This window comes from Petromyzon marinus, chromosome 36, assembly GCF_048934315.1.
Source record: "Petromyzon marinus isolate PM22_M1 ecotype Great Lakes invasive population chromosome 36, UKy_Petmar_22M1.pri1.0, whole genome shotgun sequence".
NCBI lineage: Eukaryota > Metazoa > Chordata > Hyperoartia > Petromyzontiformes > Petromyzontidae > Petromyzon > Petromyzon marinus.
The window spans coordinates 8918940-8937790 of record NC_133702.1 but is presented as its reverse complement, the minus strand read 5'-3'; the positions used below and the strand labels follow the sequence as shown (position 1 = coordinate 8937790).

Below are 18851 nucleotides of genomic sequence, written 5' to 3'. Positions count from 1 at the left end.
GTTCAGTCCCCTGACTCTTGCTAGACCCAAACTCCTCCCTTCCCCCAAACAACTCCCCCCCCCACCACCGTCACCCCCCGGGGAGCCAAGGCTTGCCACAAGTGACCTCCCGCGAGGAGCCACACACGCAGCCTCTTAGCGGTGTGGCTTACAGTCAGTTTTGTTATGAAGAACTGCTGCCCGCTGTTTTTATTTAAAGGGCCAGGTTTGACGTGGTTGTGTGGCACTTTACCGGCTTGTTATCGTTTGCCAGTGGACCGTGAGTTTCGACCACGTTCCAGACTAGCCGAGCGGAGCCGTGCGCGGAAGCCGGAGCGGTGGCGGGAATCGCGAAGGTCCATCCTGCTGTACAATCGCCGCATGTGTGTGCTCGTCTTGTTGTGAGCCAGTTGCCAGAACTGCCTTTCCTACAAGGACCAAACAAGTAACGAGGATGCTTAACTTCAATGCAGAACGCAATGTTTATTGTCGGGTCGGCCTCATCGCACTTCCCATGCGTTTTATTTGCTGTGCGGTAATTTAAAAAAAGCATTACAAATGTTAATAAAAAAAAACCTGGTATTTGTTTTTTTACCAAGGCATAAATACCCACGTCGCATAAATATTCGATTACTTTGTAAACCCGATTGTGTTACATGTCTGGAAGGCACTCCTAAAAATAAAGTACTATACAATTGCAACGTTACTTTGCACCGCTTTATTCCCGCTGACATTTATTGCACAACCATCAGGGGTTTGGTTATGGCAAAATCAAACGTCGAGAGGCTTACACGCCTGTGGGGGAAACACACTCGTGTTTACAATACATTTAGCACTTTTTACAGAAAGCAAACACTCTGGCCTATTAAAGACGTTTACCAAAAATGTGCCATCAACTTCAGCTATTAAGTGCCTGTTGAGTTTTAGCAAAACAGAGACGACTTTATAACTGTTATCAAGAGGTTAATTCAAGCAGCCTGTTTCACAGGCAATTTCACAATGAACATCAAACATGGATTGTGTAATGCAGCAATGGCAAAATGCTTGAAGATTGTTTCAATGACTGCATATTTCCAGCTTTGACATATGGATCAGGAAACACGGATCATGAATAAACAAACAAACGAAAAGTGCTCACTTGAAATTACTCTGGGGTAATGCAAAGAAGAGCACATGGATCACGGAAAAAGTTCTGTAACAAATCTTATTGATTTAAAAAACGAAGTATGTTGGCTTGGGCAGGATGCATCGCAAGAAGGGATAACCGCTGATGAACAAGGCTGGCGATGGATTGGCAGCCCAAGGAGAGAACGTACCCGAGAGAATAACCTCTGCGGAGATGGAGCCCCATGAGATCCGTTCATCTGCAGGAGTGCAGTGGATTGCGGCATCACGGAATACCCAAGAGATTGCCAATGTATGGGAAGGCCTTCGTTTGGCCATATTTTAAACCATAACGAACAATGAATTTAAGTGACCGCATAAACTTAAACAAATTATCTCAAACAAACGTTGCACAACTTTGCATCAGCAGATCATCTGGCATGGTGAGTCCACTGCTGGATGGAGACCTCCCAAAGCCTCTACCACCTTTCACAATCTGGTAATGAATTAATCTCAAAATGAGTGAAGCAAAATATACACTTAGCAATATTTTTTAAAGACTTTTTCTTTAGTGCACGTATGAATACAGTGCGAATATACAGTAACGTAATGCATATATACGCAGTTATTTAACGCAACGTGGTAACGCACGCTCGTCAACGTGAGCGGCCGGCATTGTGGGGGGAGGCGTTCCGTCCCAAGCGGCTCAATGGGCTCTGCTGGCATCCTCGGCAGCCTGCAGCTCCCCGGGAGTCATGATCCCGAGCTTGCGCAGGGCGTAGAGGAGCTGGTCACGTGCGTTGCCGATGAAGCGGTTCCTCAGGAAGGTGGGCAGCCCGCCTCTCCCCCCGCGGAGGGTGTACAGAGGCACCCTCACCATCCCCAGCACCTGGAAGGCAATGCGCTCCCCTTTAATAATAAAGAAAAAAAAGTACCTTCCTTGCAATTGCAGCGGGAGCAAATGTAACCATAGTACTTCCTCTGTGTGACTAAATCTTCTGGAATGCACCCGTCTCGTCCGACCTGAGAAGCCAAGCTTAGTTAAATTCTGATTTGATGCTTGGATTGGGTGACCACCATGCACAAGGGGTTATTATAGGCTGCAGCACTAAGTGGTGTTCTCCACATTCACGGTCCTGCATTGGCCAGCGTGGTGAAGTATGGTCAAATAAACCCTTACGACCCACAAAGTGTTGCAGAGGCCCTCATCGTGCACTTCCTCGTCTCGCAACCTGGTAGCGAGCTGCAATCGCTAGCCACTCCACTACTTTCTTGGATATCTTTTAAAATGGAAACCCGAATAACGGAAGTTTTAATACATTGAATATACAGTCCTCTAAATTCACACACACACACACCAATGCTTTTTAATTAAACACATTGTCAGGATCCTCCATGGACTCACCCCCACCTATCTCACCCCTCTCATCTCAATATACTTATCTTAACATGCCTTCCACTCCAGCAACTAAGGCTGTCATTCAAACACCGTCAGTCAAAAACGTAAGTCAATCTTCTCTGCAGTTGTCTCGAATAGCATTCCCTTACTCTAACCATTTGCACTGCTGAGACCCTTCCTTCCCCTTTTCATATGACTGTATCTTCTGCGTGTAACTTTCTATTAAGTGTCTCCATAAAGTTATCTAAATTTCCAATTTGGCCCGTGCATTCTACCCCACATTCCCTGCTCTAAAAAAAAAACACCCTTACCCCTTCTTCAAACTTCACACTCTCTAGGTCTCTCGAGAGATGACAGGAGATGACAGCACTCTCCGGGAGATGACGGCACATCAGTGGTTTACATCTAACTGTGCTTTGCTGCGACTGATATATCCTGGTATGTGTGGATTTTCTCCAGGTAATCAAGTATCCTCCAACATGAAGGCAGTGTTTCATTAATTTTATTGTCCCAATGCAGGACCTTCCTGAATAAGAGTCGTAATACTCAGTGGGATTTCCCTGGATAAATAAGTAAAATAAGTACATACACATGTTATCCTCCTAAATTTACAGCGGCTTGGAATGTGGTTACATTTAAAAACGTTACCTATTTTTTTAAAATAAAGTTTTAATTACACGTTTAATGAAGAGGCCAGTGAGACTTAGAGGTGTGTAGGCCATGTGGCAGCAGTCAGGAACATACCTCTCCTCCATGGTCCCGCGCCTGTACGGCGCTCACCTCCAAGGCCTGCAGCTCGGCCAGCGTGAGCTTACGAGCGTACAGGTGGTTGACGATGGGCCGCGGGTGCTGGCAGACGTGCGAACACAGGTAGTCTGCCTCCGTGAGCCGCACGTTGCAGCCCATCTCCTCCTGCAGCTCACGGTTGAGGCCGTCCTCCAGGCATGCCTCCCCTGGGTCCAAGAAGCCGCCGGGGAAGCCCAGGGTCCCGTCAAAGCGCATCTGCATCTGGAGTTATAATTGTAAAATATGATAATTAAGAGTACGATGTGGTGCAGTGTGTACGTGCGGGGCCCTCTAAAGTGCCAGTGTCATGGCTTAAACTGCAAAATAGCAGATGGGGAGAGGGCCAGGGAGAGGAAAAAATACATTGGGGACATGTTATTAGATCTAAATAAACTCACATTTAACATACCTAGCTCCTCTACAGACACAGAACTTGGATAATCACGGACTCTTAAATGGTCAGTAATTTAATTGCACGTGAGTTGCTGTGGGTGTAGAGCTATACTTTAATTGCTTTGACTAAAAGGCAGAGTAAGACAAAGACGCTGTTCATAAGAACTGACCTGGCCTCATTCATTACGGGTGACTGATGAATGGGTCTTGCCAATGAAAGGTAGACCTGCTTGGCACATCAATATATTGTCCATGAGGAGACCTGGCTCACAACGCGTGGCCCATGGCCATGTGTCAGGCATCAAAGTGGTAATAGATGCATCCCCCATGAAGGGTGGCAACATGGTTGGGTTTTACCAATTGAAAAAGGCTGAATATGCCAGCCATCAATATGGCCCTGCCTGGCTCATTAAGTAACATTGGGCCCATTAGAGTAAATCCTTTGCCAACTTTTGCCCATGGCGTTTTCTATGGCTATGTATCACCCATTATCGGAGCCAAATTACATTGACGAGAATTTCACCAATAATTCATTTATTCTGTCCATGTTTCACATATAATATATTCCACAGCCAGATTTCACCAAAGTGAGGTGTTCCATGGATAAATCCGTCCATGATATTGGCCCCAATGGTCAGACATTGCCCAAAAGCATTTCCCGATGGCCAGGATGTAGCTGATTAGTGTCCATACAGTATTGCTGTGCTTTGCCTATGAGGCTTTTACTCAAGTGACATGGCAAAAAAGTTAATTAAAGGTGGAAAGTGGTAAATATTGAAGGCAAAATTTATGAGCGTTAAAACGTTTTGAGAAAGGTCATAAGCAACTGTAAAAAAAGAGTTGATTTAAGGGAATTCCAAAGTGGAGGATGGGGAAAGAAGCAGAAATAGAAGTATACAGGTATTGTTACCCACAGTATGGTAGGTGAATACAAGTCTGGGTGGTTCGAGTCCTGAAACATGGGTGGCGGAATCAGCAAGTGAAATTCATGGAACAGAAACCATGATAGTAGCGATAGAGTGATAATGTAACTGCCCATTTCATCATGGGACCTCCCCTTTGCCAGGACCAAAATATGAGAATAGGTTTTCCCCTTTTTTTTCTGGCAACAAAACAGGTGTTGAGATGTTAAAACACCAAACTGAAACCTTTTACGATGACTCATGTCTGCATTAACCACAATACTTGTGGTCAGAATTCAAACAAAAAAATACACTGATAATATATGGCATTGTCTTTGAAACTGATTGGTCCACACTAGAAACAGCTTTTTTTAGCCTAGTCTCAAAACGGTGTTAGACCAGAGGACACCAAAAGGCGTACAGCAGTTGTTCTGATAATGAAATATAATTATGACCTTTGGTAATATTAAATACATGTATTGTGGTTGCAAATAACGTGAATAACATGGTGCATATCTACCGCCATCTGCTGGTTCAAAGTGGAATGTTTGTGCACGACAATTTCAGAACTGTTTTCTTTCCAAGAAGCACCATTTAATAAACCACTCCACACAAGGCTTCATTTTTCTGTGGCATTTTTCGGAGACCCCTTAAACCCCAAACACCCCGTATCCCGACCCCCTCAACAGCAAGGGACACACGTTAGACCATCGATTATCAGGTGGAAGGGGATGCCGGGTTTTCAAAAACGCCGGATAATCACTAAATCATTATTTAAAATAACTTGTTTGCACATTATTGCGTAACATTGTGTTGTAGATGTTGTGTATGCTGTTTTTTTTGGAGCGTGTTAACTGTGTTTACTATATCAAATTGGCATAAGCTATACATCCAAATAGACATCATGGGACCTCCTTTGCCAGTACCAAAATATGAGAATAGGTTTACCCCTTTTTTCTGACAACAAAACAGGTGTTGAGATGTTAAAACACCAAACTGAAACATTTGACAAGGAATCATGTCTGCATTAACCACAATACTTGTGGTCAGAATGCAAACAAAAAACAATCTGATAATATATGAATTGTCCTTGAAACTGATTGGTCCACACCAGAGACAGCTTTCTTTGGAACCGAGTCTCAAAAGGTGTTAGACTAGAGACCAGAGGACACCCAAAGGCGTACGTACGCCTTTTGGCGTCCTCTGGTCGAACACCGTTTGAGACTAGGCTCCAAAGAAAGCGGTCTCTGGTGTGCACCAATCAGTTTCAAAGACAACGCATATATAATCAGAGTATGTTTTTTGTTTGCATTCTGACCACAAGTATTGTGGTTAATGCAGACATGATTCCTTGTAAAGGGTTTCAGTTTGGTGTTTTAACATCTTAACACCGGTTTTGTTGCCATAAAAAAGGGGAAAACCTATTCTCATAACTGCCCATTGTCATGATTCTGCCCTGCGTTCAGACCTTGCTCACGAATGTGACCACGAATCCATGAATGTGTCCGTGGCCATGGACCATACAAGTATCCAAATTGTCATTAAGTGTCCCCATTGCCTCGCCATCAAAGTGTCCCAATTGCCAGGGGTCGGCAACCAAAATAACAAAAAGGGTTTTTTTTTCGAATCCGGTAAAATCAATATATTTCCAGAGCCGCAATGCATGTGAATACGTGACGGTCTTTCATAAATAACGTCACGAAGCTGTCCTTAAAGAGCCGCAGGTTACCGACTCCTGCCCTTGGCGCTGTCTCGCCATGAAAGTGTCCCCGTGGACCATGAGTCCCCCGTGTTTATACCGCACGTGTCCTCGTGGCCATGGGATTGGCCCGTGTTCTCATGAGCCACAAGTGTCGCCGCAGCCATTAAAGTGCCCCTGTTTCAGTTTCATTTATTATATAGCCCCTGTGAGCCATGCGGCTCTTGACTCGGGTGCAACCGCAACAAACAAAAACATGAACAAGAAACATCTTAAAGTGACTACGCGCAACAGAAAAATCCAGGAATAAACAGCAAAGTCTTCCAGAAAAAAACACCGTATATCAACGCTGTGTGCAAAAATCCCAGTGGGATGCAAGTCAAACAATAACAACCATGACAATTTAGATTAAAGTTATCAGGCTAATTCCGTACTACAACAAGCATACATGGCTAAACCAAAAAGTTTTCAAACTCACCAAACTAAAGCTACAAAAACAATGTAACAGTGATCATAGGAACTGTGATTCAAATTTAACAATAAACGATATACATGACATGTACTACCAAACTTTGCATCCATAGCTGGCTGCACGAGTCACTCCATAACAGCAGGAGTATCAGTCGCAGTATCAACATTTTGGGCCATGGAACTGTCCGCCGCGTTACCATGAGCTTGGCCCCACGGCCACGCCAGTTGGACCCCACGGCCACGCCAGTTGGGCCCCACGGCCACGCCAGTTGGGGCCCACGGCCACGCCAGTTGGGGCCCACGGCCACGCCAGTTGGGCCCCACGGCCACGCCAGTTGGGCCCCACGGCCACGCCAGTTGGGCCCCACGGCCACGCCAGTTGGGCCCCCCCTCCCTCCCCGGGGCTTCTCACCAGCACGGCGTAGCGCACGGGGATGCGGCCGAAGAGCATCTCGTCGCTGGGTGCGTAGAGCATGGCGTGGGACGCGTGCCTGAAGCCACGCAGGCCCAGCGCATGGGCCCGCTCCACCCGCCTGTAGCGAGCCTTCTCCGCCATGGCCACGCTCAGCGCCCCCAACACCCATCGCAACACCATGGTTTACACCAAAGCGAGCCTTTGAGTCATTCCACTCCTTCTTTCCTTCCTTCCTTCAATGTGTCGCGTTCATTCAATCCATTCCGCACCGTTCCTCGGGCGAATAATTATTATCATTGCCCAGTGCTCGCTCCAACACGCGCGTACGACGATTCGATTCGTGCGGCGGGATTCGATGGAATCGATCCGACCAATTGGAAACTCGCTGCTTCGGCGTGGGATGAAGTGAAACAGATTTGAGAATGTTCATTTATCCTGGAGGAATCCGATGAGCTATAAAGCTCTCTTTCACAGATGTCCAGTAGGGGCAGATCATGACGTTTCAACAACAAATAATACGAAACCCCAAATAGGAGTGTAAAGTATAGGAAAAGTAAACAAATTACTTAACACATTGAAATGAGAGTACTGTAAACTGTTTTTGTTTTCGTACCAGGTAAAGCCAGTTCTTCACGTAAAGGCGCAGCCCCTGCAACTGTTCGCCCAAGCCACTGTTGGCAGAAAGGACCCCCACATTAAGGTGGGGGAGGGGGTAACGAAATGTTTACAAAAAATATATACATTTATTTTCCAAATAAACACGGACAAGTGCCTAAATTGGAATAAACACCGACAGACAGAGAGAAGAACACACGGATTAGAGGGCGTAACGCGGGTCACTTGAATCTTTTAAGTTTGACAGGGGGCCGTGAAGAATAATAATGACGTAGAAGGGAAATAATAAAATAATAAAACTAAAACATAATAAAATTATCACGACGTTTCGGCCACAACGTAAACAGCCGTCCTCTGGTGAAGAACAGAGCCGAAACGTCGTAAGAATTGTATTTTATTTTGATTTTATTATTTTATTATTTCCCTTCTACGTGGTGACTTTACCGAAAGAACCAAGAATATGAATCCTTGCAGTCACGAAAGCTTTAAATCGAAAAATAATAATGACGTGTAGTGGACCATTGGATGGAGATCAGCTCGCGTGCAGGTGCCCGCTGAGTTGGAGAGTTACATCGCGTGATCGAGAGAGACTTGTGGAAGGCTTTAATCGAGCAGTGAATTGAGAATGGCAGCTTGCTGCTTTTTGACGATGGTTGTACCCTGTAGTTGTATATTGGCCGATTCATTCCGGTAGACGGAGATGAATCGTGTTGTTTAGGAGTGATTCCGTAACTAAGGAAGCTGTGAGTTTCAGTTCGCACTACGGATACAACTATTACATTAGTAAGTGGGTATGGCCCAATGGTGTAATCGGGAATGAGAATATTCTTTCTACCGGAGAAATCCAATGAGCTGTAAAGCTCTTTTCACAGATGTCCAGTAGTAATCCCAGCAGTGACCAGCTTAACCAAAACGTCAAGCGGCCAGCAACAAGCAGCACTATCAGAGTTGAATTGAGCAAGGTTGGGAAATGAGACCATGGGAGGTGGAAATTCCCAAGTGAAGCAGTGCAAGTGAATAGAGGAACTGTTTTTGACCTGCAGGGTGGTGAGTTAGTGGCCACCCACGCACCTGGGGGGGGGGGGGGTCAGATATTTGTGACGATGTGTGACGAGGAGGAGGGGGGGGGTTGAGAAATGTGACGTCACATCAAAATGCGCAACTTTAAATAAATATAGACAACACGTTATACTTAATAAAATAGACTTTTTAAAAATAAATATTCTTTTCTTCTTTCGGTAAAGTCAAGAAGTTATAAAATAAAATACCCACGTGACTTTACCGAACGAACCAAAGAGTGTGGATTCCTGCAGTCACGAAAGCTTCAAATCAAGACTTTTTTTATAAATATTTTCTCCTACAACATCAGAGTGCAGCGCTACATTAAATACGCACTACAACGACAGTAATTTAAAGAGATTTGAAGCATGTTTTTAAAAAATGGGGGGGGGGGGGGGGGGCAGAGCTTTGTGACGTCATACTTGAGGGGGGAGGTCTGACGTTTTGTGACGCCGTGTGACGCAGGGGTCAAAAAACGTGTGACGTCATTTATGTACGAATCAAAGAAGCGAGGTTCACAGAGACATTGACCGTGGTACTAGTAATAGAAGAGCGATAAGGAGGTGACTGAGCGCAGGTGAGCGAGTGGCTGGAGCGAATTAGTAGTAATTTTATCACTGTACAATAGTGATACGAATCGTCCCATAATGTATTCTAAAGGATATGAGTTACATTTTTAGTCCAGATATTTCACTTGCTGGTCGGTAACTTTAATGGTTCCAATTTCTCCGTGTGGCGAATTATGTGATCGCCACTTGAAAGGTGAGGTTTCCAAGTAATATACTCTTATAAGCCTTATAAATACATCGGCACTTCTAAAGTTTTTGCTGCCTTAGTTGGAACCAATTTGTCCATATATTGTAAGCTAAGCAGGGCTATAATATATATTTTTAAAACTTGTTTTTTAAACACGCTTTTACATGAATGTACTGTACTAGTAACGGCAGAAGTCCACGACTCCAGGAATTGGACCCGAAGCTTGCCACAACGTAAGGGAGCGTGGCCAAATAGACCCAAGCCGAAACATAACAGGTAAAAAATAATGTTAAAAATACTGTATATATATTTTTTTTAATGATAGAATATAGTATTGTCATCAGTATGACATAAATATACCAAGTTTGCAGTCGATACCACATTGGGAAATTGGTAAAAAATTTAGTTACAAGATTTGAGGATACAACAACAGACAGAGTGAGTTAAATAAAAGCGTGTAAAATAATGATAAAAAAATAATAAAAATTAGCGAACGCCGCTCACATGTGACCATCATAGGCGGACTGACTGCCTCCACACGGTGGTCAGAAGTTGTCATTGCATCGACATTCATTGCTGTAAATTTCGATTTAAAGCTTTCGTGATGAAATAAAATAACACAATAATATTCTCACGACGTGTTTCGGCCACAACACAAGCGGCCTTCATCGGACAGTCTCGTCCCTTCACCTGATGAAGGCCGCTTGTGTTGTGGCCGAAAAACGTCGTGAGAATATTATCGTGTTATTTTATTTGCACAATTTATTATTTTATTCTCATTCTACGTGGCTTTACCGAAAGAACCAAAGAAGATTCATTGCTGTATTTTACTGCAACTTCGATGCCCCCTCCCCCACCTCTGTTACACCACACCTCACCAACACCCGTGCAGCGTGACGCCAGGAGCTGTCCTCATCCAGCAGCGAATAGAACAAAAGTGGCAGGCCGTTAGTTAACATCTCTCCGCGGTGGCTAGGGGATGTTAACCACCTCGCCTGGTGTACAGGAGGTCGTGGGTTGGATCCCGAACCTGGGTATTAACATCACGCGTTTAGAAACGTGCGTCTGCTGTAAATGTCCACCGCGAATTTTGCCACTTCGGTTGGGCAATCATTTGTGGAGGGGTCGCTTCTGACGAAAAAAAAAATAGCTACGTGGCTCAGCGGGCTTTTGCCTGGTCAAATAAAAAAAAACAGTACGCAAGTTTGCAACCGATAACGAAAGAAAAAGCACATTTATTATAATAATTATAATAATAATAACGCGAGCCCAAGGTGACAAAAGCACACGATTTCGCAACACGCATAAGCTACGATGTCGCAACACACGCGCTGGATTTCATAGCGCGCATACGCATGCAGCGCGGCGCTCATTGGACGAGGAGCGGCGCGCTTATCCACGCTGGGAAATGTGAAGCGGGGCTTCCGGTCTGCCACGTACATTCCCGGCTCATCCGGAATCGCTCCCAACTCGCTCCGGCGGTGATTTTCTTTTGTTTTTAACTCATCAAGGTTATTTATTTTTAATTGGTCTTCGTGCGCCGCCTCGCATCGTCATGGTACGTTGTTTTTTTTGTTGTTGTTATAATTGTGTTTAAAATCGGTGCAGAGTTTAGGGCTTTCTCGAGATTGCCTGAGCGACCGGGAGGCTTCTTGAGTGTGCAGGCCTCACATTGACAGCGTCGCACGCTGTGTGAGACACGTGGAAGAATATAACCCTCTATTCACTCCGTTAATCATACAATTAATGTTTTTTTTTTTACAAAGTTGAAGTGTTTACACCCTCGGGTAAGCGTGGCGAGATGCTCGTATATGCTGTACAGCGCTCGGATTTAACGCGGGGACGAGTAGTTTTCCCCGTGACAATTTTAGTACGTGCGGTTATCTGCAAAGTGGTCCGTGTTTCGTTGACTATCGATCGTGATATGAAGCGGCTACCTTTTGAGTCGTCTTCAGGTGAAGAAACAGAACAGTTTTCCCCGTGACAAGTTTAGTACGTGCGGTTATCTGCAAAGTGGTCCGTGTTTCGTTGACTATCGATCGTGATATGAAGCGGCTACCTTTTGAGTCGTCTTCAGGTGAAGAAACAGAACAGTTTTCCCCGTGACAAGTTTAGTACGTGCGGTTATCTGCAAAGTGGTCCGTGTTTAGTTGACAATCGATCGTGATATGAAGCGGCTACCTTTTGAGTCGTCCTCAGGTGAAGAAACAGAACAGTTTTCCCCGTGACAAGTTTAGTACGTGCGGTTATCTGCAAAGTGGTCCGTGTTTCGTTGACCATGGATCGTGATATGAAGCGGCTACCTTTTGAGTCGTCCTCAGGTGAAGAAATAGAACAGTTTTCCCCGTGACAAGTTTAGTACGTGCGGTTATCTGCAGTGGTCCGTGTTTCGTTGACCATGGATCGTGATATGAAGCGGCTACCTTTTGAGTCGTCCTCAGGTGAAGAAATAGAACAGTTTTCCCCGTGACAAGTTTAGTACGTGCGGTTATCTGCAGTGGTCCGTGTTTCGTTGACCATGGATCGTGATATGAAGCGGCTACCTTTTGAGTCGTCCTCAGGTGAAGAAATAGAACAGTTTTCCCCGTGACAAGTTTAGTACGTGCGGTTATCTGCAGTGGTCCGTGTTTCGTTGACCATGGATCGTGATATGAAGCGGCTACCTTTTGAGTCGTCTTCAGGTGAAGAAACAGAACAGTTTTCCCCGTGACAATTTTAGTACGTGCGGTTATCTGCAAAGCGGTCCGTGTTTAGTTGACTATCGATCGTGATATGAAGCGGCTACCTTTTGAGTCGTCCTCAGGTGAAGAAACAGAACGGTTTTCCCCGTGACAATTTTAGTACGTGCGGTTATCTGCAAAGTGGTCCGTGTTTCGTTGACAATCAATCGTGATATGAAGCGGCTACCTTTTGAGTCGTCTTCAGGTGAAGAAACAGAACAGTTTTCCCCGTGACAATTTTAATACGTGCGGTTATCTGCAAAGTGGTCCGTGTTTCGTTGACAATCGATCGTGATATGAAGCGGCTACCTTTTGAGTCGTCTTCAGGTGAAGAAACAGAACAGTTTTCCCCGTGACAATTTTAGTACGTGCGGTTATCTGCAAAGTGGTCCGTGTTTCGTTGACAATCGATCGTGATATGAAGCGGCTACCTTTTGAGTCGTCTTCAGGTGAAGAAACAACAGTTTTCCCCGTGACAATTTTAGTACGTGCGGTTATCTGCAAAGTGGTCCGTGTTTCGTTGACAATCGATCGTGATATGAAGCGGCTACCTTTTGAGTCGTCTTCAGGTGAAGAAACAGAACAGTTTTCCCCGTGACAATTTTAGTACGTGCGGTTATCTGCAAAGTGGTCCGTGTTTCGTTGACAATCGATCGTGATATGAAGCGGCTACCTTTTGAGTCGTCCTCAGGTGAAGAAACAGAACAGTTTTCTCCGTGACAATTTTAGTACGTGCGGTTATCTGCAAAGTGGTCCGTGTTTCGTTGACCATGGATCGTGATATGAAGCGGCTACCTTTTGAGTGTGAGCAGTGCATTATTAAAAAGAGTGTATGTACCGCCTTGTCAGATTTTTACTCGCTTTAAGGTATACCGTTTTAATGAAATATAGAAAAACACTTTTTTTACACACGTAATAAGGCATTGCATGATTAAAGTAAATATTAATAGTGAAGTGCTGTCACAGAATTCTGCATAAATGTATGCATGCAACGTGTACAGTATAGGTCAAAAATGTGTAAACAAAGTCGTTTTTTTATCTGGTTTCTTCCATATGCCAATCACCAATGAATGGAATTGCACAAACATCCCTATGCAGGACACGTGTATTTAAATGTAGATACATGGTATCTTATATAAATAAAATAATATTACATATGTTATTCTTGCACTCTTCTATACTGCGATTGTGTGAACTTAAGTTTCGCAAGACCCGTTTGCCCAGTTTTAACTCTGCTTGATAACTTTTGAATCATTATTTCATTGAAATTTAAGCAATACATGTAGAAGTCACACCTGTTCGAGAGAGGGGACAGAATTCCCTATGGGGTGGTGAGGCGAGATAGGGTGGTTTTCAACACGTACACGAAAGCTGTAATCTGCTCATTGAATACTCACGGACATTAACGATGTTTTTTTGTCAATTTCAGGTTTCTGTAATAAACACCGTTGATACTTCCCACGAGGACATGATTGTGAGTATCAGCGGTTGTAATGGCATCTTTGGTGTGTCTGCGCCATTGGCAGCTGTCGTATAATCATAACTGAACTGTTTTGTACCAGCACGCACACATTGTTATAACAAAAAATATTGGTGAGTTTTGTGTAGGGTGGATTGTGTTAGCTCTTTTTGTCCCCTGTCAGCATGACGCCCAGATGGATTACTATGGTACCCGCCTTGCCACTTGCTCTTCCGACCGATCGGTCAAAATCTTCGACATCAAGAATGGAGGACAAATCCTCGCTGCCGATCTCAGGGGGTGAGCACTTGAACAATCTCCGAAAACATTTGCCATATTTTCTCAATCCTTCTAAGTGTTGTGGTGCACAACTTTAATCCAGCACTGTCGAGGCACAGCAGATCACACATTTGAAGCAATTGGCAGGACCCCGGGGTCCCATCACTACCCCGGGGTGGGAAAAACCGTGTAGCGACACGAGTCTTGCCTTACCGACAACAAAACTAGTGTCAATCGATTGGCCTCGTCGAGAGCTACTCGGGGCACTAAGTTTCGTAAAAGTTGAAAAATTACATAAACACTTTAAATTCACTGCTGGGGGGCGGACTCGCCTTGGCAAAGAAGCTGAGGATCGACGGCTGACCGGAGGGCGTCGTCGCCGCGCGCGACTGCGGCGGACGCCCCCCGGGGCTTTCGTTTGGCCGGTGGGGTGGCACCCATCGTGTTGATCGCCGCCTGCTGGTGCTTGTTGGCGCGAGTCTGGGCGGGCGGCGCGTTGCTCTCGGGATCACGAGTGGGCGGACTGAAAAATAATAATTATTGACCTGATTTTTGCGGGACCCCGGGGTCCCGTCAAATTATTCATTTGTGAAAATGCCAAATCCTCTGGGCTGCAAAGTGGGCAGATGTGAATATATGGAGACTTTTAAACAGAAGTTGATACCCTCGTCCATGCATTCATAACATCCTGACAACTATTATGACATTCCCCACTACACCTTCCCCAAATTCCTAACTGGACCTAGTTGATCCAGAATTCCTGTGCCCACACCCATAAACGAGACCAAATCAAGATCCCTCCACTCACTCCCAATTTAATCCTAGATCAATTTCACTTGAAGGCTCCATGTTTCCCCCTCCTCTCCCTCCCTGCTGTGCACCCTCCACTCCAGTAACTTAGGTTGTCTTTAGAAGCCCCCAGTCAACCTTCATTTAATGGGAGGTCTCAAGACCCTCTGCTTGGAACTCTCTTCTCCCACGTGCATGCTACTGACTGTCTAACCATATCCAAGTCGATCCACAAAAGCTTATTTTTTTCCTCGTCCGATGACAGACTAGAAAATGAATATGCTCACTGTTTTTGCTTCACTATAAAATTAATATGCCACTGTTTTTGTAGAGCAGCTTGATATTTTACCACATTTAGACACTAACTCTAAATTGTATTGTATAGGATAGCTTCTTTGTTTTTCATGGGACACTTCAGTTTACTCGTAAAATACCCCTTTAAAAGAGCCAAATGTTCCGATTCGGAATCTTTCCGAAGAATAGTATTGAGACTCAAGGTGGCTGTCCTGGGTAAAAATACCTCATTGTATTCATGTTGATTTTATTTTCCGCTGTGGTTTTGATTCTGCAGACATGAGGGTCCGGTGTGGCAGGTGGCGTGGTCCCACCCTATGTTTGGGAGCGTGCTGGCCTCGTGTTCATACGATCGCAAAGTAATTGTGTGGCGAGAGGAAAATGGGAAATGGGATAAACTGCACGAGTACGCCGGGCATGACTCCTCTGGTAATTCCACCACTGCCATATGCCACCGCCACCCACACTTTAAACCATAATCATACGACAGACAGTACAGATGAGAACGATGGTGTCATAGTATCATTGAGACGGCATAAAGGATGTAGTACAGATGACCGTAAATATGATACTATATATTTAAAACAGCTTGCCATGCGCTGTCCTTCGTATTAGGCATGGCTATATGTCTTATATGGCTATGCTAAAAAGCTTCCACTGGCTTCTCATCAAATCAAAAATATAGTACAAAATCAATTTCCTATGTACCACCTGAGGTCTAATTCAAGGTTTTGAAGTATAACAAGATGCGTTTAAATAATATGGAGTGGTATCTTTGTCTTCTGCTTTCAGTGAACTCTGTATCGTGGGCTCCCCATGAGTTTGGTCTGGTTCTGGCCTGTGGCAGTTCCGATGGGTGCATCTCAGTCCTGTCATGCCAGGCTGATGGTACCTGGGAGGCTAAGAAAGTTAGCAATGCTCACACAGTAAGTCACATTTGCTTCATGTAGAGATATGTGCACCTGACAAGTGTTCTTGTATTCTGTTGTTTGTTTCAAAAAGCATTGCTTTAAAAAATATTTATGTTGAACTTCTTTCGCCCCCGTGCTCGTATTCTGTCATTAGATTACAACTGAATTCCACTGTGATTGTAGATTGGGTGCAATGCTGTCAGCTGGGCTCCTGCAGTCATTCCTGGGAGCTTATTGGAGCAGCCTTCTGGCCAAAAACCTGCGCTTACTCGTCGATTTGTATCAGGGGGCTGCGACAATCTCATAAAGATCTGGAAGTAAGTTTTACACGAGGTTTTCCCAGTGTGTGACTCAATTATCGAGTGGAAGCCTCTTTGGCAGAGATATCTCGCAATGACGGAATTGTTGTGTCTGTGTTGATTTGTTCAGGGAGGAGGATGGCCAGTGGCAGGAGGAACAGAAGCTGGAGGCACACAGCGATTGGGTGCGCGATGTAGCGTGGGCGCCCTCTATCGGTCTCCCTGTCAGCACCATCGCCAGCTGCTCGCAGGTTCTGTCCAGTTCTTCGTAGCTTGCAATGAATCAGTTATGCATCCCTTGTATAGGCTTTCATTTCTCTAAGGAGAATATTGCATTGTTTCCAAAACACACATGCATTGGTAATTGTGTACACATACAAAGCAAATACATATCACTGTCTTTGTCATTGACACTGCCATCAAAAAGAAAAATATACAGAAGGTGAATGTTTTGGACAATGGCTCTGGTGAATGTGGTGAGGTTTTTTTTAGAATATATATGCTCAAAAGTATGGTCACCAGAATTACAGTAAGACTTAAAACAAGGTTTCCATGAAACAAATGAACATGTTGTTTAATTTCCTCCAATGCACTCTACTGCATGCAGGATGGTCGCGTTTTCATCTGGACGTGTGACGATTTGTCCGAGAGCTCTTGGGCACCCAAGCTCCTTCACAAGTTCAATGATGTTGTGTGGCATGTTAGCTGGTCCATCACTGGCAATATCCTGGCTGTTTCTGGTGGAGATAACAAGGTGAATTTGCAGCATGTGGTTTAAAACTCCTACAGCATGATTTGTATTGTTTTGTTCTATTACACTACAGTGGCTGATGCTTGCTTGGTTTTAGAGTAGTAGCATCACTGCATAGTTAACTCTTGCATAACTTGGATGAAAGAGCATTACAAGCAATTCGTATGTGTTATTTGATTAATCAAAGCAGATACTAAACCACATGTAATTATATTACTTAGATATGTAACCAGACATTATTTAACATGCTAGCAGTGATTGTTAGCATAGACTAATTTATATCTTCTGGCATTTTTGTACACGCTTTCTTGCAGCACTAAATTAAACTGTGAATGTGATGTGCCTAATTTGCAGGTGAGCCTGTGGAAGGAGTCTGTGGATGGGCAGTGGGTGTGCGTGAGTGACGTCAACAAAGGACAGGGAGTTGCTCCGGGTGTAGGAGATGCCCATCAGACGGAACAGTGATGGCCATCAAGGCCCACACCAACTCTCACGTGTTCGTTCTTCACTCCCTCCATCCCTCCGCCACTTGTGGTCCCGCAGACCAAATGACGCCTCAGCCAAGTCACTCCAGCAGGAGACGCCTAGTGCATGGCCCTGCCCGGGCCTGTAGCAACACAACAGTGGGAATTTTTTAGGAAATGTTTCTCAAATGTCAGATGAATAAGCATAATTAAGCACTCGCACGACCTCCAGGCATACTTTTGATCGGCTTGTGGTGTTTTCCTCCACTTATGAACAAAGTGTCTAGACATGTACTGCTTTTTTCTAGCATCTAAATGTTAGATATGAATTGTTTATCGGATGCATTAATGTATGAAATCAATGGCTGAAAGTATTGATTATGCATAAGGAAAAAAACATGCAAAAGCGGCTTTTAAATATTTTTGAAATTGAAAGGTTTGCATTGCGTTCATGGAGAGGAAATTGTTATGCAAACAAGTTGGTACTATGGGTTGTTTAAGACATTTTACGCTGTCCTTCATGAAAATTACATTAATTGCTAGGAATGAGGACGTTTACAAACTTTTCTTTATACGATGCTCATACTTGCGTTTGGCTGCACAAAATTTGGTCATAGTGGATTTTTTAGGAGAGGTGACGTGGCTGCATTGTATGCGAGTTATGTATTTGGACAACTTGAGCCGAGAGAAAACATTCCTGTGGCTCAGACTTGAGACAAACTCAAACTAAACATTGGAAATGTATTCGTGCAGAAACTTCTTGGTCTTTTTGATTCGAAGGTTAATAACTTGCAGACATAGTCCATTATTTTTTGGCTTTTTATGTGCTCGCTGCATTACTGTAATGCAAACTTTGTGGAACAAACTGTTCCATTCGGTTGATGAGCATTCATACTGTATATAATTCTAATAAATGTTTCAAACGTGTTCCTGTGTTGATTGTGTTTTGCTATTTGTATGCATGGGGAAAACAATGGGCAAATCTAAATACAGATAAGTGGAGTTATGGAATGTATGCAATTGTCCTTGAGCACTGAGTTATGCTGGAAGCCACACACATGCAAAATAGATTTTGAATAGTGATGTTATTGTATTGGAACATCCATCGAGTATGACCTGATTTATAAATATTGTAAAAGAAGCCATACTCGTTGAAAATTCAATACACTTGAGATGGTTGGCTATTTTTTTTATGTAATGCTTAACCACTAGCAATTATATCAATTTTCACAATTCGTCATGATTCAAGAATAGATCCCTGTTTTTACTAAATGTTTTAATAGTTGTGTAAAGTTGTGTTTGCTCCA

General features: G+C 44.2%; 2 protein-coding genes across 3 annotated transcripts; one reads left to right on the top strand and one right to left on the bottom strand.

Annotated features, from left to right (window-relative positions):
- Positions 1-682: 682 nt before the first annotated feature.
- Positions 683-7667, bottom strand: LOC142905248 (U8 snoRNA-decapping enzyme-like). The gene is made up of 3 exons (XM_032966485.2): positions 7146-7667; positions 3227-3490; positions 683-1972 (listed from the first exon to the last, which is right to left on the bottom strand). Exons 1-3 carry the CDS (start codon positions 7326-7328, stop codon positions 1790-1792), a joined length of 630 nt encoding a protein of 209 aa, XP_032822376.1. The 5' UTR covers positions 7329-7667; the 3' UTR covers positions 683-1789.
- Positions 7668-10976: 3309 nt separating this feature from the next.
- Positions 10977-18471, top strand: SEC13 (SEC13 homolog, nuclear pore and COPII component). Of its 2 annotated transcripts, none has more exons than XM_032966486.2 (9): positions 10977-11136; positions 13728-13772; positions 13942-14057; positions 15397-15548; positions 15912-16045; positions 16214-16347; positions 16460-16580; positions 16937-17083; positions 17435-18471. In XM_032966486.2, exons 1-9 carry the CDS (start codon positions 11134-11136, stop codon positions 17543-17545), a joined length of 963 nt encoding a protein of 320 aa, XP_032822377.1. In that variant the 5' UTR covers positions 10977-11133; the 3' UTR covers positions 17546-18471. The 2 variants fall into 2 exon arrangements, with proteins under 2 accessions (XP_032822377.1, XP_032822378.1); XM_032966487.2 differs by lacking the exon at positions 10977-11136 and adding an exon at positions 11215-11365.
- Positions 18472-18851: the final 380 nt, after the last annotated feature.

What these genes read in the sequence shown, in the direction of transcription:
- LOC142905248 (XM_032966485.2), bottom strand. Translation starts at nt 7,328, where the DNA reads ATGGTGTTGCGATGGGTGTTGGGGGCGCTGAGCGTGGCCATGGCGGAG. An exon ending in CCGTGCGCTACGCCGTGCTG is followed by an intron (nt 3,491 to 7,145) that starts GTGAGAAGCCCC and finishes TTATAACTCCAG; the next exon opens with ATGCAGATGCGCTTTGACGG. An exon ending in CGCGGGACCATGGAGGAGAG is followed by an intron (nt 1,973 to 3,226) that starts GTATGTTCCTGA and finishes ATTGCCTTCCAG; the next exon opens with GTGCTGGGGATGGTGAGGGT.
- SEC13 (XM_032966486.2), top strand. An exon ending in CTCGCTGCCGATCTCAGGGG is followed by an intron (nt 14,058 to 15,396) that starts GTGAGCACTTGA and finishes TTGATTCTGCAG; the next exon opens with ACATGAGGGTCCGGTGTGGC. An exon ending in CGCCGGGCATGACTCCTCTG is followed by an intron (nt 15,549 to 15,911) that starts GTAATTCCACCA and finishes TTCTGCTTTCAG; the next exon opens with TGAACTCTGTATCGTGGGCT.